The 23,007-nt window shown below is 44.9% G+C and overlaps 1 protein-coding gene across 1 annotated transcript; it reads left to right on the plus strand.

Annotated features, from left to right (window-relative positions):
- Positions 1-175: 175 nt before the first annotated feature.
- Positions 176-22,780, plus strand: PRPF6 (pre-mRNA processing factor 6). The gene is made up of 21 exons (XM_052683568.1): positions 176-321; positions 899-1,067; positions 1,820-1,938; positions 2,529-2,607; positions 3,354-3,530; positions 4,340-4,495; positions 5,040-5,134; positions 5,576-5,732; positions 5,949-6,111; positions 8,536-8,654; positions 9,177-9,395; positions 10,786-10,908; positions 11,500-11,621; positions 12,698-12,836; positions 13,782-13,901; positions 14,606-14,782; positions 15,647-15,780; positions 16,262-16,353; positions 18,328-18,442; positions 20,666-20,792; positions 21,533-22,780. Exons 1-21 carry the CDS (start codon positions 251-253, stop codon positions 21,683-21,685), a joined length of 2,826 nt encoding a protein of 941 aa, XP_052539528.1. The 5' UTR covers positions 176-250; the 3' UTR covers positions 21,686-22,780.
- The last annotated feature ends 227 nt before the right edge of the window (positions 22,781-23,007 follow it).

The following is a 23,007-nucleotide window of genomic DNA, read 5'->3' on the forward strand; positions in this document are numbered from 1 at the left end:
TTGCACACGCGTATGCACACGCGTGTGAGCACGCATTCAGGTGCCCGCAGTTGTGCGCATGCGCATTCGGCTCAAACGCCTCTCCTCGAGACCTCCGCAGCACGAGGGGGCGCTCTGCTCCCTGCGCCTCCCGCGGGAGCGGAAGTGCCGCGCTGCACTCTGGGTAGCCCACGCCCACTCGCGCCGCCGCTTCCGCCGCATTCGCTGTCGCTTTCGCCGCCGCCTCCGCTTCGGCTGACCCGCCGCCGCCATGAACAAGAAGAAGAAGCCGTTCCTGGGCATGCCCGCTCCCCTGGGCTACGTGCCGGGGTTGGGCCGCGGGTGAGTCCGCTGCCAGGCCCTCCGTACCCCTCGGCCTTCCCCAGCCCCGCTGCCCCTCGCAGCCCGGCTCCGGGCCTTGCGGAGCCTCCTTTGGAAACGCGTTTTGTTCTTTTCTCGCTCCTCTACCGGGCGGTGCGATGAAGGAGCATCCTCGCCTTGCGGGGTGGTTCTTCTCAGGCTGCGTCACTTCTTCGGAGCACCCCGTTCCTGCGGGGCCCACAAATGGCGCCCTGGGGAGCACTGACCCCGACTGTCTGGTTTCTGAAGGCTCAGCCCCCCTCCTCCCATCCCCGCGCCCCGCAGTGCTGTACAGCCCGTGGGCCGTCTTCTGCATTGTGTCAGCATTGTGATCCCGGTGTCTTTGTAGCTACACTTTGCCCTACAAAAGAACGGATTGTTTTTAAATTTTTTTAAATTTTTCTTTTTAATGTTGGCTGTACGAGCAGTAGGGGTAGGAGCTGGCTGATGATGTGCTTACAGAATGTTTTTATTACCTGGCTCTAAGTAACAGTTCTGGCTGGCTGCGTAGCAGTGAGGTTACAGTTGCTAAAGAGCTGCCTCTGATTTACCCACGCAGAGCCACAGGTTTCACCACCCGCTCTGATATCGGCCCCGCACGCGATGCCAACGACCCGGTGGATGACCGCCATGCCCCGCCGGGGAAAAGGACGGTGGGGGATCAGATGAAGAAGAATCAGACGGCTGATGATGATGATGAAGATTTGAATGACACCAATTACGATGAGGTGATCTGGTAACCGACCCAGGGATGCTTTTCCCCAAGAAGAATAGACATCCCTGAGCTCCCAGCTCTCTTCCTTTGAATCTCTGTATGAGCTGAGGGTTCAAGGCCAGGATTTCCTGTAGTCTCCTGACAACTCTTTTTTTCTTCCTTTACATTATTGAAAGTCTATTATACATAATGGCGTGTGTTTGCAGTTTTTTATTCTGCTGTTGGACTCCATATTGTGGTTTTATTATCCATATGGAGCACTGAGAGTCTCATGAAGAGGTCCATAAATAAAACATCAGTTGATGTGTTTTATAGGATGTGCTTTTTTGTTCTCCTTCACAAATGAAATCTAAACCGTTGTGCTTTGATATATATTCATGTGGCCTGTGCAGTCTCTGGTGTTTAAATCCCACTTTGGTTAGTTAAATGTTGTGTTATTCTTTTTGTTTGCTTTCAGTAGTCTTTAGACTAAAGAGTTATTGATGGAAGAGAATGCACAAGATTTTTGTTTGTTGCTTAACAGAAGCAAATTGGAAATAGAAGCAACTTTGAAGCAGTTTTACTTTTGGAATGGTGAGGGATAATAAACAGCAGGGATGGTAGAAGAAAGCTGCCTTCATTCAAGGGATGTGTAGTGTGATGCAGTGTTGTGAGGAACAGCCTGCTCACCCATTTTCAATGTCCTGGGTGACAGCTGGCTGTGCTAAGTGCATAACAGGAGCTTTAAACTGAGGATGCTGCTTTTCCTTTCCTTCACATTTGTAGTTCAATGGATATGCTGGCAGCCTGTTCTCAAGTGGTCCCTACGAGAAAGACGATGAGGAAGCAGATGCTATTTATGCTGCTCTGGATAAAAGGATGGATGAACGAAGGAAAGAAAGAAGGTAGGATTCATTACAGCATTGATATGGAATGCTTTCTAGTTCATTTGTGTTTCAAAGATTTCTTCTGCCTCCTCCATTTTCCATTGTAAATGTTATCCTTGTCTACTAGTTTTATTTGTTTAAATACTGCATCTTAAACATGGTGGCATTAAAGCTTAAGGTTGTGGGTGCTTTGCACAACTTGCTGTGAGAGTGGGTTTGGAGTTGGATTTGGTTTGGTTGAATTGTTCACTGTCATTCATTAAGGTGATCTGGGGAGATGCTGAGGGAATGGCTTTGACACCTCACATATTGCACAACATGCTGGAGATCATTAGGAAAGTTGTGTGATGTGGGCATCTTGTGATCCAGTGTTAGTTAGCTTGTTAAACTCCTGGCCTGCAGCTAAGAGGGTGGTAAATCCTGAAGTGTGCTTGGTTAGGAATGTTTGTTCTTATGCTACAGTATTGCCTTATGTGATGAGGGACCTCTGTCACACTTGTTTGTAATCCGTGCTTGGAAAAATTGGTTTTACCTTCAGTTGGAACACATCTTTCTGTGGTGCTTTGCTTAAAGTGACTGAGCATAACTTCAGTGCTCCTTTTTCTAAGGGAACAACGAGAAAAAGAGGAAATAGAAAAATACCGAATGGAGCGACCCAAAATTCAGCAGCAGTTCTCAGACTTGAAAGTAAGGAAAAATGCTGTGTTCAGTGCCTGTGACATGTCTGTGTGAGTTATGGGAGGTGCCTGCTCAGCATTAATTTGCACTGGTTCTGTTCAAGTACTCCATTATCCTCCAGATCAGAATTACTTTCCTGAGAAAGCAAGAGGATCTTTATTGAGAGCTGCATTCAGAGTTACTGCTGTAGGAGATGATTGTGAGATACTTTAGGGGCAAGTGGGAATACAGTTCTTCACTCTGAGTGTTTTCCAGTGCTTACACAGCTTAGTGACATTAATGTAAATGTATGCTCTTGTTTTGTGGGTAATTGTTACTTTTGGTTCTTGAGAGGGCAATAGACTTTTCATCTTTGGAGGATGAATAATTTGTTGCCTTTGGAATGGGAGTTGAGAGGGATCTACTGACTCTAAATCTTCTGTTAAATAAAATATGCCACTTAAGCTATTGCTTAATGATTAGTAATAAAGCGTGCTGCTGCAGGCACTGAGGTTAATTTGTGTATTTGCAGCACTGTGCTTAAGAACAGATTGATTTGGAATCTCAGAATGGACTGAAACCAAGTCATAATTAAGTGCATGTAATTCTTTTTTACATTTAATTAGGAAAACATCTGATATTTGACCTGCAAGTCTTTAATTCATCTTGAATTCTTTAAAGAAAAAAAAAATAATAGATCCATTAAGGGCTGTGATCAGAGCTTGAAGAAAAACATGTCTATAAGAAATAACGATGACAAACTCATGTTTGAACAGCGGAAGCTGGCAGAGGTCACAGAAGAGGAATGGCTGAGTATTCCAGAGGTTGGTGATGCCAGGAACAAACGCCAGAGGAATCCTCGCTATGAGAAGCTGACTCCTGTCCCTGACAGCTTCTTTGCAAAGCATCTGCAGTCCGGGGAGAATCACACATCTGTGGACCCGCGGCAGACGGTGAGTATGGAGACGAAGCTGATGGTCTGAGCTGTGCTTCCTAAGTGGAGACAGGGGTTAACGAAAGTCCTGTTGTAGTCTGTGGGTCTGTCAGAGGGACTGTGGGTGTGACACTGCTGTGCTTGCTAGGAGCTTTCAGCACGTGTCCATTAGCTGACAGAGCCCGAGGACGGACGGCGAAGGTTTGGATCCCGTCTTAAAAGCAGGCAAAAAGTTTTACTTTTCTCTGGCTGTGGAATGGTGCTAATGAAATTGTGGAGTGCTTAAGCAAAGTCTGCTTCTGTTGCAATGAAGTCTTGAAGAAATGAAACAGCAAATGAAGTTCTCCTAGTGGTTTGCTCATCCCGGGGGCTTGCATTAAAATTCAGTTTTCAGTTGACAGTAAGGCAGGTTTGATTGTTGCTGTGCTGCCATGGAATGCTCTGGTCATACAGTTACAGAAGTAGCTGGCTAGCCCTGAATCAGCACCAGATGTCTGTGATTTCTTTGTGGATATTGATGTTTAAATGTGCTAGGCTCATGCTTGTATTCAGATTTTTCATTTACTTTCTTGTTCCTATTTTGCTGACTTGGCTAAATCTGTAATTACCCTCTGATTTGTAAAACCTGTGTAAGAAATGCCTTGTGATTCAAGGAAGCTGCTGTTCTAGTTGTGTTGTCATCAGCACAGGGGAAAGGGTCAGAAGTAAGACAGCATACTGGCATCTATGCCTGGCAGTCAATGAGGGCAGGTGGGCGAAGACCCTGCATTCTTTTCTGGCATCTCAGAAAACATGTTCAGAATTTGTTTCTCTCACTCTTGTTCCTAGCAATTTGGTGGATTGAATACCCCATATCCAGGGGGCTTGAATACTCCATACCCAGGAGGAATGACTCCAGGCTTAATGACACCTGGGACAGGTGAATTGGATATGAGGAAGATTGGCCAAGCCAGGAACACCTTGATGGATATGAGGCTGAGCCAGGTGAGCGTGCTAGAAGGAATCTGCTGCAGGTGTACCAGGAGTGGGTGGGATACTCCTATTTAAGGCCTGCTTTTAGGATAGCCTGTCTTTCCCTTGGATGGTAGGTAGGAGAAATAGCTCAGCTATGACCTCTTGGTCTTATGTATGGATTTATTCAGGACAGAATGCTGAGAACATCGTTCTTGTGTTGTTGACTTCCATTCTATTGATTTTCTTGTTTAAATCTGGTTTGCACTAAAAGGATGGGCTTTAACTGCTAAGGCTAAAAGTCCTTTTAGTGACTGAAAACTCACTGCTTGCTTTCTGTATTTCCAATGGTGCTATATTTTTAACTACTAAGTCAAAAGTAAATCCATGTGTTTTAGAAGTGAGGGGGGGGGGAAAAGCTAGCAGGTAAGGACTTGTTCTGCTGGTTCCTTGGTCCCAGGTAAATGCCTTAAGATTTCTTTGTATAGGAGCAGTGTCTTTTCCAATCTTGAATGTGTGCAGGAGGGCTGTGGGGCTGTGAATGATCACTTCAGTGGTGCTGACTTGACTTTCCCAGGTGTCTGATTCTGTGAGTGGGCAGACTGTGGTGGACCCGAAAGGATATCTGACAGATTTGAATTCAATGATTCCCACACACGGAGGAGATATCAAGTAAGTTTAAGAAGGATTAGCTGATTAAGCCTCTTCATAATGGCTGTGATCCTGCATATAAATGGAAATCTGGCTGAGTGGGTGGCTTTCAGCTAACATCTAATTTGTAAAGGATGGCAGGTGAGTTTTTGGAACGTGCAAATTTTGGTGATAAAATGTGAGCTAACTCAGTGCTGTTGCTTATTAGCTTCCAACTGCAAGTGCCTGGCTGTAGCTCATAAATAATCATACCTAAATACTAAACCAGTTCTCTCTGCACTTGCCATGTTAGTATTAGCAAGCTGTAGCATGTAAGTTGTCACCAACATGGAAATGTGTGAGGTCACAGGTACTGTGCACCTGAGGGGGCTGTGGAAAAACAAGTTTAAGTACTTAATGATTCAGAAGAATTGTTTGCTAGCGTGCTGAAAACATTCCTGCCTGTCTTTTCTCCTTCATTAGTGATATCAAAAAAGCTCGTTTGCTCCTGAAATCAGTACGAGAAACCAATCCTCATCATCCACCAGCCTGGATAGCATCAGCCCGACTGGAAGAAGTCACTGGCAAACTGCAGGTGGCTCGGAATCTCATCATGAAAGGAACTGAGATGTGCCCCAAGGTCAGAATTGCTTTGCTTCCCTGCTGATCCTTGCAGGACAGTGGAAGGTCGTGGTTACAAGCAGCAGGTCTGTTAAGCTGCTGTTAGCTATGGGCTGATACTGCTTCACTTTGTGCAATCTTAAAAGAACCCGTAGTCAGCTAAAAGCTAAGTTCTGTGTTCCTGCTCACAGTAATCCTTTTGATATGAAATAAGGCTGCTTTTTTGTCCTGACAGAGTGAAGATGTTTGGTTAGAAGCTGCTCGGCTTCAGCCTGGAGATACAGCCAAGGCTGTTGTGGCCCAAGCTGTCCGTCACCTCCCTCAGTCTGTCCGAATCTACATAAGAGCAGCAGAGCTGGAGACAGATATCCGTGCAAAGAAGCGTGTCCTGAGGAAAGGTGAGAGCTGCTGCAGGGCCAGGGAACACAGCCTGAGTCTCTGTTTGTATTGTGCTGTAAATCGTTCAAGAAATATCTGTAGGATTTTAAATGCTTTTTCTTCTTTTGCCTTCTTAGTGAAAATAGTTGTTAATAATGTATGGAAATGACTGCTGTTGAGTCAGAGTAGAGTGGCTGTCACACTTGTAAGACATCTCTCAGCAGAAAGCTGCTGTTACAGAGCAATTGCAAAGCAATGTTTTATTTACTGAAAGCAATTCCAACGTGGTGAAGATTAGAGATGCAGATGAAAGCAATTCAAAAATTATGATCTGAGGGGGGAAAAAGGGTGTTTTGACCATCATCTCTTATGCTGTAGAAAACACGTCAGGCTCTGTGTATGAGTTTTGGATTGTCTGTAATTTGTTGGAAACTGCAGTGATTTCTGGTGGAAGAGCTTTAGAGGCTCTGCAGTTCTCATGTAATTGATCACTGTGGGCCTTGAGATTTGTTTTAGTGGAGTGATTTCTGTGTTCTCAACAAACAGCTTTTTGGTGTGGTGCCTATTTTAAAACCTTTTGTCTTTATTGTATTGAACTGGGAGGTTTTTCTCTTTCATGGAACAGCCATCTTTTCCTAAACCTGTTCTCTTCCAACAGCAGTTTGTTGTGTTGTCCTGAACCCAAGTTTTCCTTGCAGGTTCACAGTGTTCTTTGATTACTTTAAATTGATGTGCTGTATTCACAAGAACCAAATGACATTGATTATGTCTCAGGACTTTAATCTAGCCAGGGAAAGGGATCTGTATTTAATACACTTAATACATCCCTGTGATGCAGTCTATAGCGTTAGGTTGACTTGGCTTCAAAGGATGTGAGTTGCCTTCTACCTCTTACAGTTGTGTGTAAATTGCATCTGGGTGTGAAATGGCCTCTTAGAGCACTCAAAGCTCTGTTTGGTAGCTTGTTTTGTTTCCCCTGGCTGAACAGTGTGTTGTTCTGTGGAACACTGCTCCTGTGACACCCCGTTCTTCTGCAAGAGTAATAATGGATGTTGAATGAGAGAATGCTTTTATGTGAGCAGAAGTAGATTTGTAAGTCCAGCTCTGGAAGGAAAGCATGTTGTGTGAAAGCAGCTACTTGTGCATTAAGCTCAGAGTCTGTCCTTTCACTTTAAGCATTGTATCCTGTTGCAGTTTATGGAACCACCTGCTTAAACTCTGACACAAAGCTGTTGGTGGAGTTGGAATACAGTTTATCCTGCTGCTTGCAGTCTCTGTGTGTTAGGAATCAACTTCACAGTGCCCCTGTGCTGTCTAGGGAGCATCAGCAATGCAGCACTTGGAACTGTTTGGACGTACAGCCTTAAGATAAGAGGCAGTTTAACCCGGTGTTTACTCAAAAATAAAGAAGGCTGATGGCCAGGTGATGTCACTGAGGGGTGATCTCTCACAGTGTATTTCTCTTCTGTCTCTTGGCTTTGTGTGTTCCTACCATCCAGCAGAACCTCTGGAGCTTTTAAAGCCTGTCTAAAGACAGCCAGCTGAGTGTTCAAAATGCATCTCAAGGTGTAAAAATCGAATGCTCTATCTACAAAAACACGCTCTGTCCTGCTGAGCAGTGCTTTCAGCTCTTGCAAGCTGATATTATTCACCTAAAATGCTTCAGAAGAATCTCCTGCTGCTGTAGACTTGAGGTGGAATGGTTAATGCCCAAAACCTCAGTGCACACTATTTGTAAGTGTTCTGTGCGTTTCTGTAGAGCTCAGATGTGCTCTGAAGTTCATGCTCAGCAGTGTGCCTCAGCCTTCCCAGGAGTGCTTAAAAGAACAGCAATACCTGGAAGCCAGGCTAATTCCAAAACAGTTTCAGATGCAACTTTCCTCGTCTCTCTGGTTCTGCAGTTATGCTTTCCCCATTGGTAAAGGATGTGTTCAGTCCTGAGTTGCTGTAGCACATTAATGTAAGGCATGGAAATTGTGGAGAGTCTAAATTCTTTATTAAAGTAGTATAGACTGAAACCTTACATATTTGGAGTTTTTTTTATCCATGTTGTATGTATTAAAACAATACCTCAGGTATTCATCAGAGTACAGAAATCCCTTTCACCATGCTGAGATTTGAGGCTTTGCTCAGCCAGGTGTTTTACTGCAGGATGTAATTACAGCTTGCAGTTGGAAAAGCCCTTGTCTTGGCCAACCTGTTTCCAATTAAAATTAAGTTGTTTTTTTAGAATTTTATTGTCTCTTATTTTTTTATTCTTTTATTTTTGCTTTCAGTTCCCATGGTTGAAACAAGAGTTAATAGAATTACAGTTCTCTCCCTTTTCTCTTGCAGGGAATTTATCTGTAATGGGCCGAAGTCTTTAATGTATTGTCTTTGAAAACTGCATTTGTCTTTGGTAAACTTCTTTCTCCTGATTTGCATTGCTGTCTTTGCCTCTCCAGCCCTTGAGCATGTTCCAAATTCGGTGCGTTTGTGGAAGGCAGCTGTGGAGCTGGAAGAACCTGAGGATGCCAGAATCATGCTGAGCCGTGCTGTGGAGTGCTGCCCTACTAGTGTGGAAGTAAGCTTGAGAAAAGTCCAATGCAGAACCCCCTGCATTCTGCTTTAGGTTAGCAGTAGAGCTCTGAAAGCTGAAGGCAGGTGAGCGCCGTAGTTTTCTGCCAGGCAGAAGGATGTGATCACTACTGGACTGTAGGTTTTTTTTCCCCCCTTGACTTGTCTAGTAGTCATTATATACTTCATTTTCCTGTGTAAATTTTCCTGCTTGTTTCTGGAATGCTGAACCAAAGCATCTTCTATTCAGCTGTTTAAAAAGGGTTATAGGCAGTAAATATTAGAGCATAAGCCTGCCAAATGAAGACAGTACCTTGAGGTGATCAGGATTTAGCTCTGAGGACAGAGGTGGACTCTGGTTCTGCTAGTTCTGCATTGGTGTTCCACAGCCTGCTTGTACAGCATGAGGACAGCTGCCAACTGGTAGCAAACAGAATAAAGCTGCTCAGCTCTTCAGGCTGCTGCTGCCATACGGAGGCGTTGTCGTCTCCTTGTTCTAATCTAAAGTACATATTGTGTTGCTCTGCAGCTGTGGCTTGCTCTGGCAAGACTGGAGACATATGAGAACGCTCGTAAAGTCCTTAACAAAGCCCGTGAGAATATTCCAACAGATCGTCACATCTGGATTACTGCTGCCAAGCTGGAGGAAGCCAATGGAAACACCCAGATGGTGGAGAAAATCATCGACAGAGCCATCACTTCTCTGAGGGCCAACGGTGTGGAGATCAACAGAGAGCAATGGATACAGGTATTGGGCTGGTCTCAGTGACCAGGGTGAACCCTTCAGGTTCTGTTTTGAAGCTTCCTGTTTCTTGATGCCAGGTTAGAGCCCAGCTTTGCACTGGGCTTATCAGTGGAGGTCCCTGTGGGAAAAATATTAGGTGACTAAAACACTGAGGAGTGCCAAGGGCTGAGATAAGTGATCCACTGGGATGGCATTATGCTGCTTGAGCTGTGGAATGTCAGATTTACTTCTTGGAAAATAACCAGCTTTGAGTCGAAGCAGCTGCTGCTTCAAGTAGGAGGGAAGCTTTAAGCCTCCAGTGAAGGATTTATATGTGTTTTACACATGTCTTTTCTGGCTTAAGAGACACCTGTTTGCCAGAGAGGTCTTTGTTGGAGGGTGTTGTGAGAAGTCAATACAAATACTGCACATGCAGCAGACAGGAAATATTCTGTTAGTCCTTTATTGGCTCACAGTGCCTCCTGAGGCCGTGCAAAGTAGGCACAGCTAACACATGGAGCCAGGTTTTCTGAGGATGTTTACAGAGCACAGCCTCTGCAGGTTCATCCCACTGTGACACATCATCCTGTTCTGGAACTTTTGTGCTAGAAAAGTAGCAAAAAGTTCTGTGGATTTCAGTGATTTGGTCACCTTGGAAAACTGCGATTTTTGAGTGTCCCAGTTAGTGAGACTCCTCAAATACTGTGGTTAAATAACAAGTGAGTGGCTTGATGTTCAAGTTAAAAGAAATTTCCTTCTGAATATCTACAGTTGCTGTGTTTAAAAATAACCCTATAAACCAATTTACTACTGGTACCACTTGCAGCGGGTCCAGGCAGCAAAATGTTCCTGCTAGTGTTTAAGAGAGCGACAATAATTAACAAAGTATTTAATATTAAACAGATATTCTTGCTAGCATCTAAATGAGTTACAACTTGCTTTACAGCACTATAACAATTAAAGATTGATTTCAATTTTTCTATTTAAAAAGCAGCACCACACCACCCTTTGCATCCTTGTCTTTCAGCGAGTTCCTTTTCAGTACTTACAGCTGTTCCATTTCTGTTACCAGACCTAAAAAATAACAACCCAAAGCTGCAGGAAGCTCAGTGGTTGTGATGCTACAGTTTCTTCTCTAATTCTGCATTTCTTATTGGCAGAATCTCTGTATGGCCCAACCCAGAGGTGGTGCTGGAAAGGTCACACGTTGTCACCATTCAGATTGTTTCTGTGTGCAGCTGTAGCACCTTCCTTGTGGGTGTGCTCTCTGGTGTTGGGATGCGTTTAAGTAAAGGCATTTGTAACACACAGTGATCTGTAATGTCCCCTCGTGTGCTTGTAGATCAGGAGTTGGTGTTGCAGAATCTTACTGTGCTGATGTCTCAAAATGAGCAGCTCTTGTTCTTGTCCCCAGGATGCTGAGGAATGTGATAAAGCTGGAAGTGTGGCCACGTGCCAGGCGATCATGCGAGCTGTGATTGGGATTGGGATTGAGGAAGAAGACAGGAAGCACACCTGGATGGAAGATGCAGACAGTGTACGTCCAGCTGTGCTGCTGTGGGGTTTTTTTTCTAAACTGGGGGAAGTGGAACTGGAGCCAGGAAAGTAAGATTGTTTTAATCACTGAAAGTGGATGTGGTGTGCACAGCATCTGCCTGTGTTTGGCCAGTCTGCCTCTGGAGAACTTTATTTCAGACTTGAGCCTTCATTAAGCAGGAAGTTGGTGACTCTTAATAGATGGTTTGCTGATTTCTTTCTTTTATGGGCTGTCAATGAAGATTAAGGTCTTGTTCAACAAATTCAGAGTTGAGTTTTGAGGCGTAAACGTTGTAGTTGAAGAGGTGATGTAGGATTGAGCAGAGTGCATAAAAGTTTTACCACGTTTTCTTTGTATTTGGGGAGTAGTTTAAATATGCACTGCAAACTGAATTATATTTTGTCACAATACGTGGAGAGACAATTGGAACGTTCCTCTGGGCTTCCTTTTCAAAAGCTGATATCAAAATAGGTAATGCCTCAATTCATGGAGTAAGTTTCCGTGTTCTGTGTTGAATTACACGTGTGTTGTTCTGTCTTGCTCTTGATTTCACTGCAACTTTAAGCTGACTTCTGCTCTGCTTTTCCTTAGTGTGTCGCTCATAATGCTCTGGAATGTGCCCGAGCCATTTATGCTTATGCCTTGCAAGTTTTCCCAAGCAAGAAGAGCGTGTGGTTGAGAGCAGCATACTTTGAAAAGAACCACGGAACGAGGTACGTGCACTGCATCATCCTCTGAAAGTCTGGTTCCTTCTGCGTGCAAGGTGATAGATTGGGAAGGTAGAAGAGCCACAAGGTCAGCCATGAAGTGTGCTGTTCTACAGGCAGAATTAGTTCAGCTGGTGAGAGCTCAGTGGCGTTGTTTGCAGACCTTTGCTGTGGTCAGGTTGCTTATTTTCTTTGTGAGATCGTAAAGAGGCTGTTTGATGGAAGTAGCTATGAATAAGTGAGGTAGGGATGGTCATCTTTGAGAAAGCATTCCTTGAAAAAATTGGGAATACAGAATAGCACGTTGCCAAGAAATGCAGCAGGTGTTTGGTTAGCTTTTGTAGACAAACTGCTTTAGTACTGAGTCTGAGCATCTCTGGCATTTTCTCATAATGTCAAATTATGAATGAGTATTATGCTGTCACAGCTTAGGCCTCTTATTTTGGTGTTTATTTGTGAAACTCCACACATCTGAGTCTTTCTGTACGGAGTTTATAACGAAGCAGTCTGTATAGTAAACCCCTCATGCAGATGGAATTAGTCTTGCTAAAGCTAACATGGCTGCTGTGTGGAAGTGACCGTGGAGGCAGGGTTATGTGTCATGCTTGTGGAACAAGTGTGTCCTTGCCTTTGATGTTGTCCTCCCGTGTTTCCCGGTGGTGGCTGGCCTTTAAGCTCCTTGTTCTACATGAAGTGCATTTCCCAGAGGAGGAAGAAAATGTCAATAAGATCAGGCCAGCTTCATCTAATAATTCTGAAAAGCTTCCTGTCTCAGTTTCTGCTGAGGTTTCTTTAGAAGGCTGGCTCTCTCCAAGACAAACGAGCTGCTTATGCTCAGAGCCTCCCTGCAGCAGCCATCAAACAGAGGTGTCTGAACAATGAGCCGTTTGTGGAGCACTGATTTCAGAACACTTGTGGAAGAGAAGACCCCACCCTTTCCTTGTTATGAAACAGCTTATCAAGGTTTACAGCGTTGGACTTTGCAACAGTATTTATAGCACTGAGTGATAGTGGAAGCCGAGTGTGAGAGCTCGCTTTTGGCAGCGCTTCGAGCGATTCTAACTTGCTCTTTCTTGTCTCAGAGAATCCTTGGAGGCTCTTTTGCAGAGAGCTGTTGCTCACTGTCCCAAAGCAGAGGTTCTGTGGCTCATGGGAGCCAAGTCGAAGTGGCTGGCAGGAGATGTGCCAGCAGCCAGAAGCATCTTGGCCCTGGCTTTCCAGGTGGGTATGTTAAATTTGTGTAGTGTTGTCAGCGCTCACCTGATTGCTGCCACCTTTTGATATGAGGAGATTTCCTCTGTTCTTTGATAGTTTTATTTGTCAAAAATGTTCAAAAATGTAAAATATTGGTAAGCTGGAAGCAAGAATGCATTACTGCTCTCTTAGTGTTACCACACCAAGTTGAGTTCACAGATCATTACTATTAGTACCGTTGTTTCTACCATACCCAGCCATGGATCTGCACTGTCTTGTGCTTGCTCATCTGTCTTCGCACTTGACAGGGTAGTGATCTGCCCCAATTAGTGAGGTTGCTGTTTTACCTTGGTTTGGACCAAATCCACTGCTCTAAAGCAAAGTGATTTGTCCACTGGATGCTGGAAGATGGGCAGAGAGGTACAGTTCTGATGTGGAACGAGACCTCAGGAGCTGAGGAGCAAAAACAAATGGCAGCTCCTCAGCAAGGAGGTGAAAGAGTCTTATTTCCTAAATTTGATCTTGGTTGTTTTTGTGAATATTCTGAAGATTTCTTGATATGATTGTGACTGAAATGACTTGTCCTGGAGGAGTGCTTTTCACAGCCCTCTGCTGGGAATCTGAGCTTCAGCATTTTGTTCAGGGACAATGAAGCGAGGGTCTCACTGTGACAGACTCTCTGATTTTTGCAGTAGTTGAACTGCAAGTTCAGGAGATGAAGCATTAACGCTTTTCAACAGTTGAGAGGCATCCAGCATTTCAACTGAAATATATCTTTGTGTTGCGCATCTGCTTCATAGAATTTCTGTGAACTTCAAAGGTCAAAGAAGTTTGGGAGGAGCTTGAAGCGAAGAAAAAGTCCTAATGTGGATTGACAGAGCTCTGACTTCAATTTTAATCTGGATCAAACGAAGGATTAAATCTGCTGTTGATTCACTGGATGCATTTGTCTGTCACTTTGTGTTCTCGCAGGCCAACCCCAACAGCGAGGAGATCTGGCTGGCTGCCGTCAAGCTGGAGTCGGAAAACAATGAATACGAAAGAGCAAGGAGGCTGCTGGCAAAAGCACGCAGCAGTGCCCCCACTGCAAGGGTAGGGCTGTGAGGGGGGTGGAGAGGCTGCTCGTGGCCATGGGGGAGCTGAGTGGTAAGCAGGAGCTCCTTCAGTTCCGTGGCCTCCAGTGATTGACCCGATGGCTCCCTGCCATTGCCTTTTGCAGGCACCGTAGCACTTCTCCAGCAAATTGCAACACAGAGTTGTGGCGTGATGGGAACAGAGGCTAGGATCAAGTGAAGGGTTTCAAGTTGTTTGGTTTTTTTTCACACAAATGGCAAAAGTCAGGAAATTCCCACTTTACAGCTGTTTGTATAATGTTCCTGTTGCATAAAAGCGTGTCTTGGAGGAAAGAGTGAAAGTATTTTTTGCGGAAGGCTCAGTTATGCTGCGCTAAAGGCAGCGCTCGTCGGGTCTGTTTAAAGTTACAGCCTCGTGTTTACCTCCCAGTTACTTCTGGTGTGATAAATGTTGTCAATATTTAGCTGTGCACACAGAATCATTTCAATTTGTCCAAGTAAGAGAAAAAGCCTGGTTTGCTATGTGGAAAATTGGATCTTTTAGATTATCCTCCTCTTCTGTCAGTCAAGGAGGCTTCTGCTCCAAACTGCAGCTCATGAATATCTTTCCAATGAATGCACAAACGTGGGAATCCACTGCACTGACACAATCCTTGTTCTTGTTGCTTTTTTTTTTTCCCCTGCGGTGGCTGCTAATGATAAACACCTCTGGCTCTTTCTCAGGTCTTCATGAAGTCTGTGAAGTTGGAATGGGTGCTTGGAAACATTGCTGCAGCACAGGAGCTTTGTGAGGAAGCCCTAAAGCACTATGAAGACTTCCCCAAACTGTGGATGATGAAGGGACAAATCGAGGAGCAAAAAGAGCTGGTAGAGAAAGCAAGGGAGGCTTACAATCAAGGGGTAAGATGAATGTTATTGCAAGCTTGCTGTGTGCTTGTGATATGGACAGATGTCTGTCTGCAAGTCAGGATGGAGGGGGCTGTGTTCCAGATTAACTGTAGAGGTAATTTCTGCTTTCTCCCTATCATTGGTTAAAACAGTAACAGAAAAATATTAGGGTGTTGAAATAAGGAGTGAGAATTTATCTCTTAGCCAGTATTGCACGTGCAAAATTCACTTTCTTGCTTGAGAGAGTTTGCTGTATGCTTGGCTACTCGCTAGCAGGAAAGTCATTACACAGTAATTCTCTCAGACCTGCAAGGACTGACAGCAGAACTTAACAGAAGACCCTGCTAATAAGGTTAGATAAGCACTGTAAAAAGAGATGATCCACTGGGTGCTCCTGTGTCTTTTAAATGGTAATTGGTGTCCTTGTGTAGAAATGCTCCTGAAACTCATCTGCCCTGAAAGTAACAAGGGAGCAGGTTTCTGCCAGTGTCTGTATCCTGATGACTTGGTGAGCTTCAAGGGCAGTGTGTTTCCTGCATGCTCTGTGGATGTGAATTCGTTATTTGTTAGAGCTCTCCATCTCTAGGTGGAGCACAGGATATAGATGTACTGCTAAGGGAGATGTATTCTTTCTTTGTGCTTGGCACTGGGATAGCTCAGCCATAGCTGGTGTACTTGCAGTTTTGGTTATAGCAGAAACTAGATTTCTATTGCTCAGTGCTATAAAATTAACTAGGAGAAATTTGAGGGATGTGGTCACCTTTGGCTCAGTTCTGAACTCATGAAGATGTAAGGAAGGAATTCCTTTTCTATGGGGGGTTATAGTGTTTTCAGATCTACAAACTGACCTTACCTTTTGTTATTATGTTAAAACAGCTGAAAAAGTGTCCCCATTCCATACCCTTGTGGCTTTTGCTGTCCAGACTGGAAGAGAAGGTGGGGCAGCTGACCAGAGCAAGGGCCATCTTGGAAAAGTCTCGTCTAAAGAACCCAAAGAATGCAGATCTCTGGTGAGTTGTGTAGGTGTGAATTTAGTCTGAGCTGTAAGGCTGGTGCACGCTTTGGGCATCTTGCACCTCAGGTATTTGCTCACAAAGCTTATGAGCTCTCACCTATCCTAGCATTTCTTCTGGTTTAACAGCTTCTGAATATCAGAAGGGCTCTGGAGGGTTAGAGTGTAGCTACTCTAAGGAGCTGGGGACCCGTTGTTTCTTTATGCATAGCTGTAGTGTAGAGAACATGAAAATCAAGGGGTCTTTTGTTTCTATTGCATTGTTTCTGTTGTAGATTAAAAATGATAAGAGAAATTGACTGGGCCATTGTAAAATGATGTATTTTTAAATGGAGAGGGGTGGGAAGAAGTCCATAATGTGCATGTGTTCACGCAGGCATGTGTTTGTAATTGCCAGTGACTTTCAGATGACTCAGAGTGGATTTGTACACAGTGAATGTGTTACAGTAAATATCATCACTGGGTGTCTTTGTCACCAGGTTGGAGTCTGTGAGACTGGAGTACAGAGCTGGGCTGAAGAACATTGCAAATACTCTGATGGCCAAGGCCTTGCAGGAATGCCCAAATTCAGGTGGGTTGGATCTCATGTTCACCTTAAGCACAGTTGTGTTTACTCAGTTAGTGAAGGCTCATCTTTTCCCAAGGTGTCCTTTCTGGCCACGGCTCAGAATAATGCATTTTAGAGAAGTGTCAGTCATTTTCCCACTCACAAAGGGAGTGTTGGGGGTTTTTGTGAATAATGCTGGTTGCTTTGTAGTGCCTCACGTGGAAGGGGACGTGGTTTGGTGGTGGCAGCACTGGTTCTGTGCTCCACGGTTTGTCAAGAGGGTCAGTGCAAAATAAGGGTGGATATGGGTGGCTTTGCTCTGAAGCTGGTAGAAGTCTGTGCCAAGGTTTAAAACTGAAGAAAGTCTCTCAAGCTTCTATAATTAGGCAGTTTGGTGGGAAAAGGATGTTTTTTTTTCCCTTGTCTCATTGGAATATAATTGGCTTCGGGAGACTTCCTGCTGTTGGCTTGCCCGCACTGATTATACTACTATTGAGGCTTGAGTGCTTCACAACTTGCACTGACAGCAAATTTCAGTCAGTTATGATAAGGGGATTGTGTACCATGAGCGTTTAGTCCTGTTTTTTGGTTATTTTAGCTTATGATATATGCCCCATTTGCCTTTCCTTAACTAAGTCAGTTGGTTCTAACCAGCAACGGAAGCATTTGCCTCTTGGGTTCGGAGGAGAAAGTGCATAATGTTCCTTTTTATTTTTGACAGAATTGTGAAGGCTTAATTCTTTAAGCATGTTGATATCATGGGAGAGATGTCACTTAAGTAGGAAGAGTAGTAAACTACCACAGGGCAAGCAAGCCTTTTTAGTTTGCCTTCAGGCTGGGTTTTGAAAGGTGTTTAACTGATGACTGCTTAAGTCACCCCACTGAAATAATGGGAATTAAGTGACTTTTGTGGCTAAACTCACTGCAAGCTGCTTGCTGTGTGAGTGGGTCAACAAAGCAATAGCAGCCTTGTGTTGTGAATGACCTAACGCTTCTTGTGTTTGCTACCTCAGGCTCTTTTGCAGAATCTGCCTGTTGCAGTGGAAATAGGCAGTAAGATCTCAGATTCTGTTTAAACAAAACAACTTTAAACCCTTAAAACTCTGCAGACCAGGAAGAAAAAGCAAGGTTTAGTTTGTTGGACACCTACAGAGACCTGTGCCCATCAGTTGCTGATCTGGTTGCCATTCCTTATGGCTGACATAGGTAGATGGCACAAAAGATAAAACTGAAATACAGCGGTGTCTGTATCCTCAGCAGGCCTGAAAATAGAGGTCTGTGAAAGTGTTTTGAGTCTGTATGTAAAGAGTAAATCTTGTGAACAGGAAGGGAAGAATTCTGCTGCAGTCTGTCACTGCTGTCATCTGAGTCAGTGTAAATTCCCATGTGCGGTTTATGGGAAGTGAGCTTTGATAGAGTCCTGGCAGTCCCAAGCTTTCAGGCTTTGCCTTGAAGTGATCAGCAGGTATGGTTGACTGACATTAGAAACTGAAGGTTTCATGCTCCTCTGAGCATGTTTCCTTTCTTGTTTTTGGCAATGGGGATTAAACCCAGCTTTCCTGCCCCGTGTCCTTCGTCGAATGTGTGGAGAGCCAGCATCAATAATACTGTGCTGTTCTTTGGCACCCATGAGACTGCTCCAAGTGGGACTTCACCTGCCACTGCAGCTTTCCAGTCAGAGCAGTTTGCTGCTGCTGATGAGTTCCCCTCCGCTGCGGGCAGTGTCTTATGGGAAAGACTTCAGCTCTGTGCTCATGCACACGGGTGTCATGGTACAAAAACATTCAGAACTGAGGGCTCGTTGCTAAATTTCAGAGCACTGAATGAAGCATCCCTGCTGAAAGAATGATTTGAGGTGAGGTGGAGGTGCAGGGGTGACTTCTGGGATGGGCACAGTAGTTCTGCTTGCTTTATGGAGCGCTGGCCTGATGACACGTGCTGAGGGAGGATTAATCTCTGGTTCACACTAAACAATCTTTCTACTTCACTTGATAAAAGGAATCCTGTGGTCAGAGGCAATTTTCCTTGAAGCGCGACCACAACGGAAGACCAAGAGTGTGGATGCCCTGAAGAAGTGTGAGCATGACCCACATGTTCTGCTGGCTGTGGCCAAGTAAGTTCCTGTGCTTGATGTAGTAAAGATGCTTTTTTGTGTGTAGCTGCATCCCTGATGAAACATTGCACTTGAGTACGACCACGTGATGCTGGCTGCAGCAGCTCTAATCGGCCTCAGAGCAAGAAGCAGCTCTCAAGCTGTCTCCTAGTAACTGCAAATCTGCTGCTCTCCCTTGATTCAAAACAAGGGATGTCAGCCTGCCCTCAAGCTGTTCTGGTGGGTTTGGGAAAGCAGCGTGGACAGTAAGACATTCACAGAGTCCTTTTCTACTGCTGGCTATTGGCAGTTTGTGAAAACCATCTTTGTGCCCCTTAAATTTTGGCATGCTTTCAGGTGAGCTGGGCCTACTTAGGTTTTACAGCATATGTTTGATGTATTTCTGAAAATATGAACCGTTTTGGCCGGTTGTTGTTTGCTTTTTAAGTGGCTGATGCTGTACTCTTCATCCTTCCTCTCTATCCTAGATTGTCAGATACTTCTAATCTTAAGCCAGCCTGTGCTGTTTCAGTCTTCTCCCTTCACAGATTTCTGCTATGTCAGTTTTCTTTCAGTTGTGGCCCTTCCTGGAATGCAGACTACAAGTCACACTGTAGTTTGCTTCATGGAACAGAGAGATAGCCTACTAGGAATTGTCTGCTTCTCTAGATGAAGTTGTGAGGTTTCCAGTGATGAACAGCTGTAATTAGAATTGACTCCCACCATATCCTTTCTGATCTGATTGCAGCCCACAGCAGTTAGGACTGGAACAACCTTCTCTTCCTCTGTGAACACCAGCAGAGGTTAAAGCACAAAGCACGTTGCCCAGAGAGTTGCCCAATTCTTTCACAACTCTGTTTTATAGGCCAAAGAAAACTGTAGGATACACTCCAGTGACTGCAACACTGGGTTCTGACAGATAACAGCTGCCTTGTTCTGCCTTAACAGCAAGTGAGAAAACTGTTAACTTCTGCTGAAACAGCTTCTAGGCCCTTTCTGGTGCAACCTCAGGCAGTTTAGCAGCTAATCCCAACACAAACAGCTTCTGCCTTCCATTGTGACTTGCTTGTAGGTGTGCTAATACTGTGATCAGTCACACATCTCTGGAAAGCTTGAAGCATGATTCTGAATATGGCCACCACTTGCAGGTGTTTAGCCTCTGCTGTCATTGTTGGTGCCCTTCTAAATCACAGTTTATTTAACACGGAACAATCAAGAGTATTATAGGGCTTAAAAACAATCACATAAGCTGTATAATTTTATGGCTGGCTAAGCTCTTTATGAGGGATGGCTGTTTGATTTGATAAGGACCTTACTAGCTCAAATGAACTCTTTAATGCGAAGGAATGAAACCAATAGACTATTGACTCAGCTGGTTAATTACTGGGGAGAAATTTCAGGATTCACAAGTGCCTTTTTTGAAATGGCAGCCGTTGGGCTGTGTGCCAGGGTTGGGTTTGAGCTTGGAGTGTTGCATACTTGTCTTTCCCTGTAAGGTGGGGATGGCAGGAGAGCAATTCCTAGTGTGCGTGGTCGCATGCAGTCGTGGCTCTGTTAACACGTGTAAGATTGCAACTGCTTGAAGTTAATTGTTAAGATGCTAAAATCAACTTGAAATAATAAGGAATGAAGAGAAAGAAAATAGTTGGATGTATATAATCCTATTCCTTCCCACAGCAAAATTAAATGAATGAGTTAAAATCATAGAGTCATAGAACGGCCTGGGTTGCGAAGGACCACAGCGTTCATCCAGTTCCAAGCCCCTGCTGTGTGCAGGGTCACCAACCACCAGACCAGGCTGCCCAGAGCCACATCCAGCCTGGCCTTGAATGCCTGCAGGGATGGGGCATCCACAACCTCCTTGGGCGACCTGTTCCAATGCCTCACCACCCTCTGTGTGAAAAACTTCCTCCTAATATCCAACCTAAACCTCCCCTGTCTTACTTTGAAACCATTCCCCGTTGTCCTATCACTGTCCAACCTGATAAAGAGTTAAGTTAGCAAGGAGTGAGCTCAAAAAGTAATGAATACTGCCCTTCTTTGGAGTGTCTGTCTCTTCCTTTGGCTGTAAGCACAGGAGGCAGTGGAGGTGCTCAGATCTCTCGTGTCTCTTCCCTTCCCTGGGGTAGCACAGAACCTGGCGTTTCCTTCTTGGGAGAACAAAGAGATGAAATACCTGCACAGTGCTTGCAGCTTGCTGTATTCCCCTGGAGAGGATGTTTGTTTATTTGCTTTTCCCAACAGATTATTCTGGAGTGAGCGTAAAATAACGAAGGCCCGCGAATGGTTCCACCGAACGGTGAAGATTGATTCTGACCTGGGAGATGCCTGGGCTTTCTTCTACAAGTTTGAGCTCCAGCATGGCACAGAGGTGAGTGTGCACCTGGAAACACGGGGAGCCAGGGAAGGCAGCAGGAATCCCTGGTTGGTGTTGGGAATTGCAGTGCTGGGCACAGCACGCTGCTGCTGCCTGGCTGGCTTGCAGGCAGGAGGCTGAGGCTGTCACATGAAAAAATGAGCATGCACAGACATGTGTGGTGATTTCTAAAAGGCATTGTCATTAGCAGAGCTGTCTTCCTGGCTGCTTTGCTATCCACAGTCATGCTAGTTCATGCAAAGACCTATGAAATCAATCTTCCTCCTGTAAAATGCAAGCTTTCCCATGGGAGGCTTTTCCTGCAGTTGTGATGCTAGATTTGTGCAGCTTGTCCTGTGTTGAGCACATGCTGCCTGTGGGCACAGCTGGAGGAACACTTCCAATCTCTATGGCAGTTCTCACTGCCTGATATTAGTGAAATGATGGAAGTGTTATCTTCTGACTTCACAGACGCCTCTTGCTTGACCTGTGGGGCAGTAACACAAAGGACATTTCTGCTGCAGTTTCTTTGGGGTAGCCCAAACCTGCTTGACTGTACTTAGGCCAGTTTGTCCAGCAAGGCAGGAGAGCTGCTGCTGAAATTAAAACTTCCTTCCTTACTGCCCTTAGTGGGGGGGCAAAGGAAGGCTTTGGATAAGTGTTTGAATCAGGGAGAAGACTACGAAATGTTTGGCCCTTTGAGAACAAACCAGAGCGATTACAGACTTGAAATTTGTCGTTTCTCTTCGGTGCAGGAGCAACAGGAAGAGGTGAGGAAGCGCTGTGAGAACGCTGAACCCCGCCACGGGGAGCTTTGGTGTGATGTCTCCAAAGACATAGTGAACTGGCAGAAGAAGATTGGAGAGATTCTTGTGCTTGTGGCAGCCAAGCTGAAAAATACCTTCTAGACCTTGCTGGCCTCGGCCGCATCGATCACCTCTGTAGGACTTGTCTGCTTCCCTGCTTTCAGTTCTTTCGCCCTTGCAGTGGCACAGAGCTCAGAGGACAGGAGATAGATGGCAGTGTGAAAGGTCTTTCCTCCAGGAGAAATGCTGATTCCTTCTCTTTGTTCCAGCAATAGTGCTCTAGGCTCACACGATGCAGTAATTAGCACAAGTGTATCTGAATCTCCTCTGTGTGTTGCTGCTGGTGTAAATGTAGGGGAGCTGAGCAGTTCTGTAAGGCTGCATTGGCACTTCTGTTCTGGTACCTGAATCTCCTCTCTAAACACAAGCCTTCGTTACTGCTTGTGTGGTTTCTGACCTTCAGCAGCAGCCCTGGGTTCCTCTGCAGCATGAAGTGCCTGCCTTTGTCCCCTCCTCTGTGCACTGCTGGGAGTGAGTGGCCCAACTGTTCTGTTGTGTCTGAACCCCCTTGGATGAGGTGGGGGGGTGAAGCTGGGGTGAAGCTGGGCAGCAGAGGAGCACGGCTGGGGTGATCCTTATTTCTAGTTGATCTCTGCTGGCAAACTGCAGCACAGCTCAGTATTCCTCAAACCTGACTAGATGGAGCATTTTGTGAAATTCCACAGTGTTTTAGAGCCTTTTTTCTAAACTGTACATAGTATAACCTTATTCTTCTAGATGCCCGATTTCATTAAGCACAGTCATATTTTAAAGTAATGAGGCAAAATCCAGCAATCCTTGAAATCCCTTTAAAGGAATAAGATTTCATTCAAGCCTTTGGGACAAGTTGCACTTTTACAGTGCCAACTGCTTTTTACTGTGCGTGTTTTGGATGACCACCTTCAGGAAGGGAATGCTTTGGTGTTCTTGGGACCCTTTGTAAGCTGTCTTTAATTTTCTATGCTTGGAATCTGTATTATTTTTGACCTAATGAACCTAACTTTCTTGTGATCATTCATTGAACTTAGATACATGAAAAGTATTTGGGTCTGTGTATGTGTGTCATATAATGTATTTAGCTGGAGGAAAGAGAAAACCTTATTGAAGGTTTTAGCTGGAAAAATATGTATAAAATACAGCTTGTGCTTTGTTTCCTTACGTTCTCTTTGAATGGTTCTTGCCTTGTGCTCTGACTGGGAAGAGTGGATGTGATAGTGGGAGCTTGCAGCTTGCCAGGCTCTTTCTGCTCTGGGAATGCAGCTGCTGGGGTTGTGGACGTGCTGAGAGATTTGCTTATGGTGCCCTGATGATGTCTGTGGGTTTATGGGAAGGTGAAGCAGGAGGAGGCTGAGGAGCAGGGTGGGGACACGGATTGTGGGAAGGAG

The sequence above is a fragment of the Tympanuchus pallidicinctus genome, unplaced genomic scaffold (genome assembly GCF_026119805.1).
Source record: "Tympanuchus pallidicinctus isolate F22 unplaced genomic scaffold, pur_lepc_1.0 scaffold20, whole genome shotgun sequence".
Taxonomy (NCBI): domain Eukaryota; kingdom Metazoa; phylum Chordata; class Aves; order Galliformes; family Phasianidae; genus Tympanuchus; species Tympanuchus pallidicinctus.

Coding starts and splice junctions, on each gene's coding strand:
- PRPF6 (XM_052683568.1), top strand. CDS start 251: ATGAACAAGAAGAAGAAGCCGTTCCTGGGCATGCCCGCTCCCCTGGGC. Junction 15,781..16,261: donor CCAAAGAATGCAGATCTCTG/GTGAGTTGTGTA, acceptor CTTTGTCACCAG/GTTGGAGTCTGTGAGACTGG. Junction 16,354..18,327: donor GCAGGAATGCCCAAATTCAG/GTGGGTTGGATC, acceptor ACTTGATAAAAG/GAATCCTGTGGTCAGAGGCA.